Below are 14,055 nucleotides of genomic sequence, written 5' to 3'. Positions count from 1 at the left end.
TCAGAAGCTGAAAATCTTTCTAAGGGGTTGAATTTTTATTCTCACTCTTCCTCACCCACCTGATGATGTGAAAAGTGGGAATTTCAAAAACAGCCACTTATCTTCCAGAATTACACTTCCAACCATCTCATCCAATGTCAGGACATGTAACGCTGATATCCTTTGTTGCTTATTGACTCTTACTTACCAAACCTGGCATATACTTCACTCACAGCTTGGTTCACGGCCAAGTCAATGAGTCCACGGCCCAGGCAAAAATGTGGGAATACAATCAGCACGTTTTTCAATGTTTTATTAAATTCCAGCAGGGACTATAAGAAACAGAAACAACATCATAAAGCAGTTGACACCAGACGTCTTTAAGAAAACAGAACAAAATGAGTGAAAAGTTCTCTGTCACATTGGAGAAACTGGATGTTTTGTTCTCACAACAAAAATAACAGAATGGTTATCGAGCTACACCCAAAGCATCTGCAACCTAGAACCCTGTGCAGGAGAATGCTGGCATACATTGTACCAAACCAGGTGCTTGTTAAAAATTGTCAGTGAAGAGAGAAATGCATCTTCATAGTAAAACATTTCTCTATGTTGCAGAGGCAACATGTAATTCTAGTGTCACCTATTATAAACAGGAACAAAGAGCAACAAAAAAGAGAGTGGTACTTACCTATTGTAATTTTTTATTTATGGCTGGAATAGTTCCATAATCAAGACTGCCATAACCTTAAAAAGTATCAGTCTCAGGGTATAACTTTGGTGCAATGTGGAGATACCCAAAACAGCACAAGCATCAGTAGCATTCTAGCCGCATCACCACTGAAACCAGAGAAGGGCAATTTTCCCTCTGGAGACGTGGTGACTGCGATGGAGACATATTCTCAAAGAAATGCCCACAGGCACTAGATTGAACCCTATGTTATCAAGGGGCACGTTTAAGAAAGCAGGAGCACCAGGGACAGAAAGTATTGTAAAGCTGGCCCTTAAAATCATGGCTCCAGCTGAACCAAGATCTGCTTTTCCTGCCCACCAAACAACAATGCTTGATCACTACAGGGTCTGAAAATGCACTCTTAGTAATGATAACTAGTTGTATGGCAGCCAGATGTAGAAAGGGTGTCACAGCCTCAGTGGCCAGAGAATCAGTGGCTGCAGAGGCAGTAGTAGCGTATACAAACCACCCGGATTTATAAACTGGTCTCCTAGCTTTTCTAACAGCTAATTTTGGCACCACTACATTCTGTCTATTTGTGTGCATCTTGTCACCAACCTGGTAGTGTTAAACCATTTTTGGGCAACTCTCAAAATGTTACTATAAACAGAACATCTCCTCTGGCACAATGGCTAGCAGGCACAAGTGCCTTTTCTTGGTGTGGTGACTTCATGCTCTTCTACGTTCTACCTCTTCCTGTACAACCAGGCTATGGAAGCAAGCATAGTGTCCCCTCAACCTAGTCATCAAAGAGGATGGAAGTCTGCTCACAGAGATGAAAATCTTTATGTAATTCCTTGTATGTTTGGATGGTAGCCCAAGACATCAAATTCCCTGAGATTCACTTCTTCTCTGGGTTTTTCTGCTCACCTGTCCTTGCAGCCACTCAGCAAGTTCCCCATCCACTTATTTACCGCCAGAAAAATGGTGAGGTAGAGAAAGGCAGTTATCTCTGGAAATGATGATACTTGGACACTCTTTGCAAAGCTCTTTAAAACAAGGTTTCACAAAAACATGACTTACCGGGTTATTTTCAAACAACTCCAGGATGAATGTAATGGCACTGCTGTTGATCCCCACAAAGAGATTAATACAAGACAATGCAACATAAGCAGTGCTAGGGACACTGAAGAAAGAAGCAGCAGGGTACATCATGGGAATTACTGCCCACCTGCATGCAAAAGATAGAAACACACTGATAACAGCTTCTCAGCATTCACGTTAGTTTGCCTACTGAAAACACAAAGGCGAGCTTTCTTCTTCTCATCCCAAGTGTAATGAAATGCCATAATAATGGCATAATCACAGATTACACTGGAATATTTTTCCCTGGTTACTGGATAAAGAAGTTTTTTCTTTTTAGTCTTGTTTGCTGTTCAAGTACAGGACAATGGAAACTGATGAAATTGAGAAAAGGCTAGTAATGTAATTAGTATCCCAGATATCCTTGTACACCCCACTGGACTCTACACCTGAAGAGAGAAACAAGTAAAGATTAGATAAAGCCAATATGATGTACTGCTTTGCCAGATAATGCTCAGCCTTTGGAACCATCCAAAGAAATCAGAAACTCTATACATTTTGATATTCTCTCATAGATCCTCTACCATTGTGTTTCACTTCTGATTTGAAGCTTCCTGTGCTATGATTATTTGGACATGGCAAACGCACATTGAGCAGCAGCAGAGAATAAACTTAATAAACTTAAAATGCTTAGCCACAATCAGTCTGACTAAGCAGAATACAGTAACAGCAGCCTGCATTGCTTCATGGCACACAATAAAAGCAGTGTTAGCAAGAATCATCTTAAATATCTTATTGTGACTAGAGCTGGAAGCAAGGGCTAATATATGATTCTATGAATTATCTTGCTTTCTACTTTGTATTTTGAATAGCTAATTGTGAAATCATTATCAAAGTGACTACCATGTGATTATGATTTTTTTTGTAAAAAAAATCTTAATAGATGCTTTAAAATAAGAGAAGACATTTTAAGCGTCCATCCACATGCCCAGAAATTACTCTATTTTTAAATAATATACATGGCCTTCACCACAGACAACATTTTAAAAGACAGTATTATTGCACTTGAAAAAGATGTAATGAAATAGTGGACACACTGATATCATTTCTTATCATGAAGCATTTTACAGACATTAAAGGCTGACCTGCATTTCCTCAATATTTTCATTCAAAGAACAGGAAAACTACTGCAAATTAAAGGTAGTCTGTCAGGAAAAGATCTGTGCTCTCTTAGACTTAATTTGTGATATATATAGGAGGATGTGAAAAGCTTCATTTATTTTTTAACTCTAGAAATAGATCTGGCTGATCTGTTTTCCCCAGATTACCCTAGCTGCAGAGCTAGCAGGAATATGATTCTGTACGTAAAAAACACATGATCACTAATTAAATACGAGACAAAGTGAATTTCAGTCAGCCCTATAAAATGCTACTTTGCCAGCACAAATGCTCATTTGAAGAATGTTTTTTGAAGACTAAGCACACTTTACCCTTTGGGTTAAATGCTGAAAAAAACTTACAGGTATTGGCTGTCAAAGAGGCAAATAACCATACAAATTCTGCACAATGTACGCATCAGAAAGCAGCAAAAAAGAAAAAAATATATTTTCCTGTAAAGATTACATTTAATGTGGAAAAATTCTCCGAGGTAGGGACAAAAATCCCCTTCTTACAGCATGTGGTCAGACAGAGTATCCCGGAACAGTGACAGAATCCAGTTCTAACTTCTACTGTATCCATTCAGTTTTACTCTTTGAAGCCAGATTTCACTATCTACCAAGCTTAACCCCAGGAAATCTTTCCAGTGTGAAGTATAGGGCCCCAGATACAGGAACAACCTTGAAGACTCACCCATACAGAAGCAGCAAGGCAACAAGCACAGGGAGATTAGTTGGAGAAGTGTATGCTTTCTTGTTGAATCCAGCGAATATGCCCACAACCATTCCAGCACTCATTGCATAATTCACCTGGCACACCATACGGAGAGGATCAGCGTGTGAGACCTGAGAAGGTCTGTAAACCTATCCAGACCCTACACGTTATTCCAAAAGGATATTCAAATTGATGAAGCACTGGAATTTATGAGCTAGAATAGTGGCTCTCAGGTTTTGGATCAGCAGGTTTGAGGCAGCACTCAACATTTTTCTGACACATCTTTTATCAGACAATTCATCAAAAACACAACACGTTGTTGTTCCTTAAATTACAGTTTGGGGACAAGTTAGTTCATGGTCCTGCTGGCAGACTGCCCACAGAAAGAGACGGGTATACAAGGGAAGTGCGGTTTCTGGTGGTGCAAAGGCTGTGTATAAAATGGAGAAAGCTACTAATTTGAACCACATGCCTGGGAGGAAGCTAAAGTGAACATGCTTTGGCAACTGCTCTGATCAGCATCTCTGTTCAGTAACAGTAGTGCTGGCCTACAGCAATGCACAGAGCTGCCTGTGCAGAGCTTTTCGCAGCGCAGCTAGCACTGATTAATAGCTTTGCACCATGTGGTTAATGGCCACAGCTAGGCAGAATTCCTGGGCAAGGAAGCTGCTGGGAGGGGAGGCCCCTGTGACCAGCAGAACATAGGAGCTCAGAGACCTGCTTCTTTTCCCTCATTCGCTAAATTAGCACTTTGCTTAACCTTTGCATGAAGGAGCACCCTTCTGGAGCCCAAAGAGGCCTTTCCATGTTCATACTTTTATTCCATAAGCCCTTGGCCCCTTTCTTTGTTGAGAAGACATGGCTACAAAACAAGCCCCTTGTTGTGCCTCAGCAAGGCAAAGAATTTGCTCCTTTGTAACGGAGTAGCTTGAGGATTAATGGACGGATAGTTAAGCCCAGCCTAAGCAAGCCTGGGCCTGTGCTCTAAGTTCTTTTGGAACAACACAATGGGCCTAAACAAATACATCTATGTCATTTTAGATACCCTAGAATATTTTGTCTGGCCTCCAGCTGCTGCTCCGGCAGATTGTGCATCTCCCATTTAGATGTCCTGAATATCTTGAAAGACATTAAGGTGCTTCTAAAAGGCAGGCATGACTATCTTTTGGCAACTGAGCTTTCACCTGCTATGGTTATTCGTACTTTATTACATATTTAGTGGTAAGGACTGGAAATCCATATGATTACAACACTTCCAGCTTCATTAGTCGAATAATGAGCTTGACTGACCTGACTTAATTTCCACATTTAAAATTATTTAGGAGAGGTCAGATCCTTAGCACACTCTCTGAGAAACACTTCAGGAAATAAATGCTTTGCAATGCTCAAAATTACCCTCATCCAATTCTCCTATTAGTCCCCAGCTAATCCGAACCCAGAAATAACTGCAAGCTGTGAAATCAGACCGGCATTTACTCACTATGTCCCACATGAAGTTAGTTAACCAGTAGACAGCAGGGCTCACGCCACTGACAAACTGGAGGTGCTTGGCTTTTGTCACACGTTCTTGAATCAGGTACAAAACAAAACTGGCTGGGATAAAGGACATGGCAAAAATCACACAGATGGCGACAACAGCATCCACTGAAGTGGTCAGCCTGCATCAGAGCAGAAGAAAAAGAAGCTGTGAGCAAGGGAATGGAAGCAACACAACACTATATTAACATTTGGGAAAGCTGGAGGCAATTTTCAGATCTAGAAATAGCAAGGTTATTTTAAAAGAGAAGATTTTTCCAATTCCGAAATGTGCTGATGTATTTTCCCATGTTATATTTGGGACAGTAGCTAACAAATATGAATGCTGACAGCTCCATTCCCTGATTTTTTTAATTGTCATTCTCTGAGGCAGTTCAGGTTCTCTATATAGCAGGGTTTGACAGTCTTTCATGGGCGGTGGTTTCTTTCTCAAACTAGGTATTAAGGCATAATGGTAGAAGTGCTCTGGGAGCTGGGAGAAGAGGTATGCAGAGGCAAGACACAAACAGCGAGATGAATGGCAAAACTTGCGTCTGTGCTAAAGCAGAAGTTTTCAGCTTTACTGAAACTATTTCTGAAGTGAGTAGGAGACATGAGTAGGGAGTCACATTATCTCACGGGTGTCTTTTTCAAGAAATTATGGCTCCCAAGGTTTGCAATACACCAGCCCTACTGCATGCTTGTGTACCGTCCTTGGCAACCAGGCCAGAGGTTTTTGGCTACTGCCTCTCTGTAGTCACTTAAGGACAAGTTCTGATGCCTTTCCTAATTCTGATCTCTGTGTGATTTCCTAAGTAGACCTACTGGCTTCAGAGCATGAAAGAAGACTTCAGAACCTGGCTTTAGTGCTGTGTAATCAACACAAATATGTAATCATGTATAACCTGTGGTCATGCCTCATATGTGGAATGGGTATGAACTTCTATGGGAACACAATGAGACAGAAAAGAATGGATTTTACACATAATCCCTGATAAGAATAAAAACTTTAGGGAAGACCTTCCATATTCTATGAACTGAACTATCCCCACTCAGAGTGTGAGCACACTGGAGGTGGTAAGCTGTCAGGAGAGGAAGGGACAGAAGCCAGTGTCAGAACACAGGCAGACTTACACAGTGACTTCAGAGAGCTGCTCCTTAGTGAGGTTCAGAGGATGGTTTATAGCAGTGATTCCATATTCCTCAGGGGCTTGGCCAGTTCGCAAGTTAGCTCTAAGGATCCCGTTATTGGCTATGTTAAGGAAACTAGCCATAGCATGCCAGCCTTTATTGTTAAACCACACCTAAAAGAGCCAGAAAGCACAAATTCATCTAGGAAGCTTTAAATAATAACCCTGAACTGCAGGAGAAAACTTGACTGTCTTTTATCTACTTTGGTGGGTACTGTCAGCAGGGAAGAACCCAGGACCACGATTTCCTAACTCCTAGATACAAGTCCAGCAGGAGGAGCTCACATACTACGCTTTTAAAGAATCATTCCCAACAGGGTTGGAAAACCACTCTACCAAGGGATTTTGCAGAAGCATATTTTAACATTTAGTAGGGTATACACGTCTCAAAAGAATGTGGTTTAAAAAGAAAAACCTTCCTATTAGAGATAGTTTTGCATTTAACAATGTCCCATGTTACTCATAATAAATATAGTATTACAGGCCTTCTTGCATCTGAAAATGCCACTAACAATATTCTCACAAATTGACATTGGCCTCAAGAAAGAATGTTAGCAGACTACTTCCAGCAAATACCTTAATATTATCTTCAGTTTCCATGTATTTAAGGAAATTAGAAATTTCTTTAGAAGCAGCCAGTGAAGTTTCTCCCTAAAATAAAAAAAAAGGCTAAAGATCAGTTCTCTGGGGGAATTCTGGTGCTGCAGGTTTTTAGCTTCATAAATTCTTTGATAAAGAGCCAAAAAGATTCTTGCTTACTCCTGTCACATTCATCATTCGGCCAAGATCACTTAAAAAATTGATAACTTGATCTCCAGAAACATGAAGGACCGGGAGCTTTCCTCCTATAGAAATTCCTCCATATCTAACAAAGAGAACAGTATCATCAGTCTGTCATATCATAGACCGAAAACTCTGTACATTGATGGAAAGGCTAAAAGCTCCTTTAATATAAATTTGATTTATATACATGATGTAATTCATGTATAATATTCTCCACTCTTTTTCTAACAAGCTGTACTATATCTTCATCATGTTTACAAATAATAAAAATCATATTGGTTTCCAAGGGATTCATGTTAGGATCCTGAGAAAATTATTATTCAGAACAAATACATAGAAAAAAGTCATTGGCACACTGTAAAATCTTTAGATCAAAATAAATGACAGTCTTGTCTGGCTGTGGATCTACTCCTTTTTCTTAGGCATTATAATATGACTATTTGGATAACTACTTGATTCTCTATTGTGTTTTAAAGACTCATCAATACCTGAAGGAAGCCAGTCCTCCTGCTGCTACCTTTGAAGTGAATTCCTCTGATGAAAAACCTAAATAAATAAGTTTTTCAAGCTAATCAGTCATCTTTCTAAGTCTAATATCTGCACTACAGACATCACATGGGGGTTAGCTGATACCTCTATATAAGCATAGAGCCCTGGTGTTTTACAACTACTGTAGACTTTTAGCATGGGGATGAGAAGCTGCTGTTGTTACCTCTGCACATATGATAGGCTGGTGTCTGGGTTACATCTTCCCCACTTCTTTTATTGGAAGGGTCATATCTTTCTGCACTGCTTTAGACAGAGCCACATCAGAGCACTATTGCAACGTAACGCTCTATTGTATTGTAACTCTCCACCACTCAGATCCCATTAGTCAAGACTCTCGCAGATAATAAAACTGATTAGTGATAGTTCCATTGTGTGCCTCTGGCCTTCACCCTTGCAGGGGTAGCCCAAACAAATATAACCCCTTTTTTGTAAAACCCTTGCTGACCCCCAACCTATTTCACACTGTAGCCATCTCTTTGTCTGTTCTGTGCTATCTGCTACGATTCCCCTGTCCATTCAGAGAAACACTGTGAGGCTCCATGGTTAAACAGAATTTCATTGTTTCTTTATTTACCACCATGATCTGTGAATTGGTTTCTTACCTTTGCTCATTGACCCAGTATTTGCTCTTCAAGCTGAAACAGACAGAGAGAATCCTGTATCATGCACTGAACCAAAGCCAATGGTACTATCTGGACACTGTCTGTCTAAGCCAGAATTCCTATGCCTTGCAGAGCTTGAGTTTCCCTAAGCAGCTTGAAATTTTTTTATATACGTATTATCTGTGCTGATTACTTGGAGTTGCGGAGTTGTCAGGACTTCTGGTATTCTCTGGAGAGATTTCCCCCCCCCCGCTTCTTTTATTTTCTGACACAATTCATAATTAGCTCATACAGAGAAGAGCAAGATTTCTAGTCACACACACTGGTTTTATCCTAAATCCATAATGAATTGATTGAAAAAGATGCATCTAAAGGAACTGTAATATGTCCTAAGAGTCAAAGGCAGCCAGCAGATAGCTAATATTGTGGGAATTTCAAGAGCTGGCCTGGAAACCAAAAGGGTAGTGAGATGTGAATCAGAAATACTAGGCCATGGACACCGCATATTTAATGACCATGCAGGACATATGGGACAGCTCAGGAGCTAGCAGTAGGATAGCTACATTTGTGTAACATTGTCCCTGGGTTCTTTAGCACTTCTCAGAAGCAAGTGCTAATTAACTCAAGCAGATGGTTGTGCGGGTGTGGCTATGTTTCTTCAGGTACTCCAGCTAGTATCTCTGTGAGGCAGTTCACCATGTCATGTAAGTTCACAAGTTTTCTCACTGTTGACATTGTTATCTCTAACATGTAATGCCCTGTACATCAAAACTTAGATTTGCCAATAAAGGTATACATGATTATACAAGTAGGTATAGTTAAAACATTTTAACTTTCCTAAAATAGGTATCTCTTATTTTTCTATCAGGAGTATCGACATTGTGGAGGAGTTGCTATGTATCTACACGATACTGTGACCAATAAAGTGCTATGTTATATCACATTGGTAATGAGAATTTCGTGGACATGCACGAAAAGTCACTTCTGAAAAACTAAGAAAAGTTGATCCTTACCTCCCTTTTATCAGGATGGGATATGTTTTCACTAGAAAATCTGAAATGTTTCTGTGGGTCAGATCTTGAAGAATTTCTGTGCTGTGCTGCACTCTCTGGAAGGAAAAGAAAACCCAGTCAGTCACTGTAAACTTCACAGTCTCTAAACCTATTAAGAGTTTGTCAGGAAACAGCACAACTAGCTTTGGTTCACAGGAATTGCATTATTCTAGGTGGACTTTGCTCAGGTACATAGTGTCATTGAAATCAGAGTGGGTCATTCATTTTCTAGCCAAAATATCCTTACTTCACTGAGATTCGAGAATAAATAATGAAATCACAGAAATCTCTGATGCCTGACACAAAACAGCTGCAGTTCACTCTAAAACTTGGCCTGTGTTTATTCAAAATAAAGGCCAAGTTTGCTCAAGGCTTTGTCTTAACTATGAAAGAGGAGGCTTTTCAAATAAACTGAGGTCTTAGTGAAGATAAGGTTGTTCATACCTTTCCAAACTTTAGCAGATTGAAATAAAAATTAATGTTAAAAACTATAAACTTGTTCACCTTCGCTAGTACGTCAGATACTTTGAAGAGTACTTTCTTTTTGTAATGAAAATGATGTCCTGTGATGCTATGCCTTTGTAAGTGCCTTGCAAATACAGGGTTGCTGTGAAACTCAGAATCTCAGAGATGCTGAGTTTATCCCAAAGTAGAATGGACTTATTAAAGATCCCTGTACCGAGTGTAAACCTTGCAACCTGAAAACAGCCTAGTACATAGAAAATAACAAACTTCCTGGAAGTGCCTATATTTGTCCACAGGGAGGCAGTACTAGCTGACACAGAAGAAATACGGGACAGGTGTCCGGCAGATTTTAGGCAATACACAGGAAGACTAGTAGCATCTTCACAGTGCCTTCATTAAATGAGCTGTCCACACCCAGACATATTTCACAATTATTTACATACTGTCCTTTCCCTGGAGAATCAAATATGACCTGTATCTTCATGACAAGTTAGGCAAAATGATCCTATCCTGCAAAAGGATCAGGATAGTATGTTACTATATTTAATACCATTTCTCTTAGAGGACCAGAAAGCCAATAAAATAAAAGAAATAATTTTGCATCAGAGTTGCATAAGAAGTATAAGACTAGATTCCTCTCTCAAATGCACTCGTATGAAGTTATCAAAATTCAACTGTGGGTATCCTTTAGATAGAGATTACTTGGAAATGAGAAATAACTTAAGATGCTATGAATGAAATCAGAATATAACCACTTTATTCATTTCTTATTCTGGTTCATAGCCTGGTATTCTATGGCAATTTGAAACAACTTTACTTTGGTGTTTTGTGAATAGTGACAGAAAAACCAAAGCAAACTGAATCTGTATTTTTAAAAGATCATGTCATGGATCTGGATACAGAAATTGATTAACCTTGTGCCATTGGTAATGATAATTATTTTAATAAGTCATTTAGCTAATGTGTGCAGTCTGGCAAACAGTAACATTAAAGTTGAACAGTGTGCATGGTGAGGCATTAAAACAGCGAGCTACTATTCTGAGTGTAGCTGCAGTTCTATTTTCTTTAAATTGGTAGAAAAATATTTAGAAAATGTAAACACTGACAAGCTGTAATTTTCTCCTGCTTGTAAAATGTGCTTGCTCTTTTGTAAATGAGCCCTACTAAGATTATTCATTGATAGGAACAAGTGGGATTATTAAATTACTCATCATGCACACAAACAAACATTCATTTAGCTAGCTTAGTACTTTATTAGTACTTAAGTACTAATAGTAAGTGGTGGTACTTAAACCACATAAGAAATATAAAAAAAAATTTGGGTTGACTCAACTTGAACTTTTCCATTTTTCAGTGAAATGACTCTGCCCCAAATAATGATTTTTTTTTTTTTTTTTTTTTTTTAAGATTCTCAGTTTGGGGACAGTTTTCTAAACAGAATTATTCTTCTGAGGCAAAAAAATAAGATGCTTTATCTAAAAGTTATCTGATAAAGTGTTACAATTTTAATGATTTTTTTCTATATGAAAGTTTTGAAATTTGGATGAAAATATTCATCAAATTTCATTTAAACATGCAAGCTTTTTCAGAATCTCTAAAACTGAGTTTTAAATTCCAAAAATTCCCACTCCCTTAAAAAAATACCCAATTCCTCCCATGTACATTGACATAGCAAGGTATCAATATACTAAACACTTTTCCATCACTGACCATGAGACAATTGTTTTGTTTGCCCCCCCGCTTTTTTTTAAAAAAACCCCAAAGGTCTGTGCCACAGGAACACTACCTGTGGTGGTGGGAGGCCTCCCGCTCCTGCAGGGCACTCTGGCAGCATAGTGAGTTTCTTACGAGTGCTGCACTTGCAGGAAGGTGAAGGATTCTCAGGACTCCACTTGTGGCTTAGCAGGAGGCTGCTTAGGTTAGGATGAACAGTGGGTGTATTCCAGGCAGTTGGCATATTAGTGCAAGGGTAGTTCCTGTGTAGAGAAACATAGTATTTCAGCTGTGCAGAGATATAGTTCAGAAGAGCTCAAAAATCCACAAAATCACACGGTCTCACCAGACATTCTCTTCTCAACCCTTATCCCATTAGTCATGACTAATGAGAAGAACATTTTAGAGTGCTTGTTAAACATGAATAAATATAATCTCTCCTTCCCCACCACTGCCAACGTCATTGTCTCCATCTTGCGGATGGGAAACTGAAGGAACAAGGGGAATGTGTCTGACCCACTAATACACATGAAATCTGCAGCAGACACATAGCTTAGCTGGGAGATCATGCTTTTCTTTGCCCCCTGCTTATTCAGTACTTTTTCTCTTTTATTTTTCAAAGTTTTCTCTTTGTTCCTCCCGCACTACATGAAAGGGAGGAAGGGGAAGAGAAGAGAGGACAGAGAAGAATCAAGTTGACGGACATCATGATTGGGAGGGAGGCAGGAGAAAAGGAACAAATGGCAGAACACAGCATGCCAAGTCATAAATGCCTCCAAGGCAGGCCTCACAGTCAGCGAAGGTGGGTAGGACAACAGATGTTAAATTAAGAGCTCTATTGAAGTCCTTGCTTCAGAGTGAGGATAGCTCCAAATCATAGAGACTGCCCTATTGCTACTTCATCATCTGAGCAATTGCTGAAGCTATTCCTTCAAATTTTATCACTAGGAACAGAAAAAACCTAAGCAGACTTGCCTGTGGCATGTGCCAGGGAAGCTGTGAAGATTCAGGTCTGATCTCATTGGCTTACTAACAGGTATTTCAAGGTTGCTTAAGTCCTAGTATGAGGCCATATGAGCCAGCTTCCAGCTACTGACATCTAGCACTGTGCCTCACTCTTAATCCAGTAGTGTTTTCTTGCTGTTTATTGTTATTTTTGACCTAGAGATATTATTGCCAACGACAAACCTGAAGTATGGGTTATAGTGAAAAGTCAAGCCAACTCTTTCATGTTTCCGTACTCAGGTTCCACTGGCAATGTCCTGTTAGAGTCTAGTTCAAGGGAGTCTAGTTCAAGCTAGCAACTTACAGAAGAGGCTGATTCTTCATGCAGCGATTTCCAAATCCTGGTTTATTCAAGAAAGCATCAGTAAGGGAGACCATCTGCTCACTGCCAGGCTGCTCATTACTAGGGGAATAGGATAAGATTTCCTCTATAGAAGGATTTTAAACTACTATAATGGAATACACATAAGCAAATGGTGAAGGACAACCATATCGCAAAACTACCTGCTCCCCTCCAAATACTGATAATTGATTTATTTTATTAAGGAAAGGCATGCAACCCCCCCCCCCAACCTTCCAAGACAGTTAACCGGCTAAAGCAATGGCATTGCTTCTAACATGCCCCTACAGCAACATTCTCCAAAAAGGTTTGAATACACATTTCTACACTTTCAGCCCCGTCACACTCAGTAATCATAGGATGAAAACAAATTCTACATTTTCATTTGCTGGAGCCAAAAAGACAATGCTAATAATAGCGATGAAGTATCTGCAGCCAACAGCTTAATAACAATAGACTACTGAATGTTGTTAGTACCAGGTGTTATACAGATATGAATATCAGACCCTGCTTCACACATTAGCATGTGTAAATTAAATTAAATTTTCACATGAATTTTCAATGTGAAACTTGGAGATGTGAAATGGGTTCCATTTCAAGGAACAATGTGAAATGCTTCAAAATCATTGTTGTCTTCAGTTTTGCTGCTTTCTGCTAGTTACAGTCTAGTCTAAGTTTTAAGTATTGCTTGTAAAGTTCCTCTGCATTGTACATGTTTTGCCTTGGTGCGCATTCAGGTTTGGAATGGATGAAAGTGAAGGTGAAGCAAGTGTCCAGGAGAGCACAGAGGATGTGTGCAGTGATCTGGACAGAACTGAAGCTTCTGTGAGGAATGAAAGGAGAGAGGTGCTAGTAGACAATAAAATTTAGACTCAGCCTCAGCATATAGCGTGGGGAGAAACAGCTGAGCAGCAACATTAACAAAACCTAAGTGTTTCTGTTTTCATCTTGTTTCTATAATTTTGCCCAAATATTGTACGAAGTATAAACAAATCTACCACAGATCAGCAGATAGGTTTGAATCTCATAGCTCTCTAAGATTATGAATAAAGGAGTAGTTCAGTAGTATATCCAAAACAGTCAGATTTCTTACGGTATTGGATCTACTGTTAGGATATAAACATTTATAAGTGATGAGGTCATGAATTCAGGTAGGAAGAGGAGAGTATCAAAGACAGCAATATGTTTGAGGACTATCGTTTAGACATACTAGCCACTGTATTCCCCACTTGCACCA

The 14,055-nt window shown here is 39.4% G+C and overlaps 1 protein-coding gene across 1 annotated transcript in view; it reads right to left on the bottom strand.

Moving 5' to 3' along the window:
* ABCA4 (ATP binding cassette subfamily A member 4) overlaps positions 1-14,055 on the bottom strand; it is a 72,800-nt gene that overhangs the window by 9,014 nt on the left and 49,731 nt on the right. The window contains exons 29-39 of the mRNA XM_064515893.1: positions 12,783-12,881; positions 11,547-11,736; positions 9,257-9,351; positions 8,244-8,276; positions 7,069-7,174; positions 6,886-6,960; positions 6,254-6,423; positions 5,085-5,262; positions 3,584-3,699; positions 1,733-1,880; positions 188-311 (exon numbers count right to left, since the gene is read on the bottom strand). Coding sequence (XP_064371963.1) covers positions 188-311; positions 1,733-1,880; positions 3,584-3,699; positions 5,085-5,262; positions 6,254-6,423; positions 6,886-6,960; positions 7,069-7,174; positions 8,244-8,276; positions 9,257-9,351; positions 11,547-11,736; positions 12,783-12,881 — 1,334 coding nt within the window. The remainder of the gene's footprint in view (positions 1-187; positions 312-1,732; positions 1,881-3,583; positions 3,700-5,084; positions 5,263-6,253; positions 6,424-6,885; positions 6,961-7,068; positions 7,175-8,243; positions 8,277-9,256; positions 9,352-11,546; positions 11,737-12,782; positions 12,882-14,055) is intronic.

Source organism: Dromaius novaehollandiae, chromosome 8 (genome assembly GCF_036370855.1).
Source record: "Dromaius novaehollandiae isolate bDroNov1 chromosome 8, bDroNov1.hap1, whole genome shotgun sequence".
NCBI lineage: Eukaryota > Metazoa > Chordata > Aves > Casuariiformes > Dromaiidae > Dromaius > Dromaius novaehollandiae.
The sequence above is the reverse complement of the archived record's forward strand: the minus strand, read 5'-3'. Positions and strand labels throughout refer to the sequence as shown.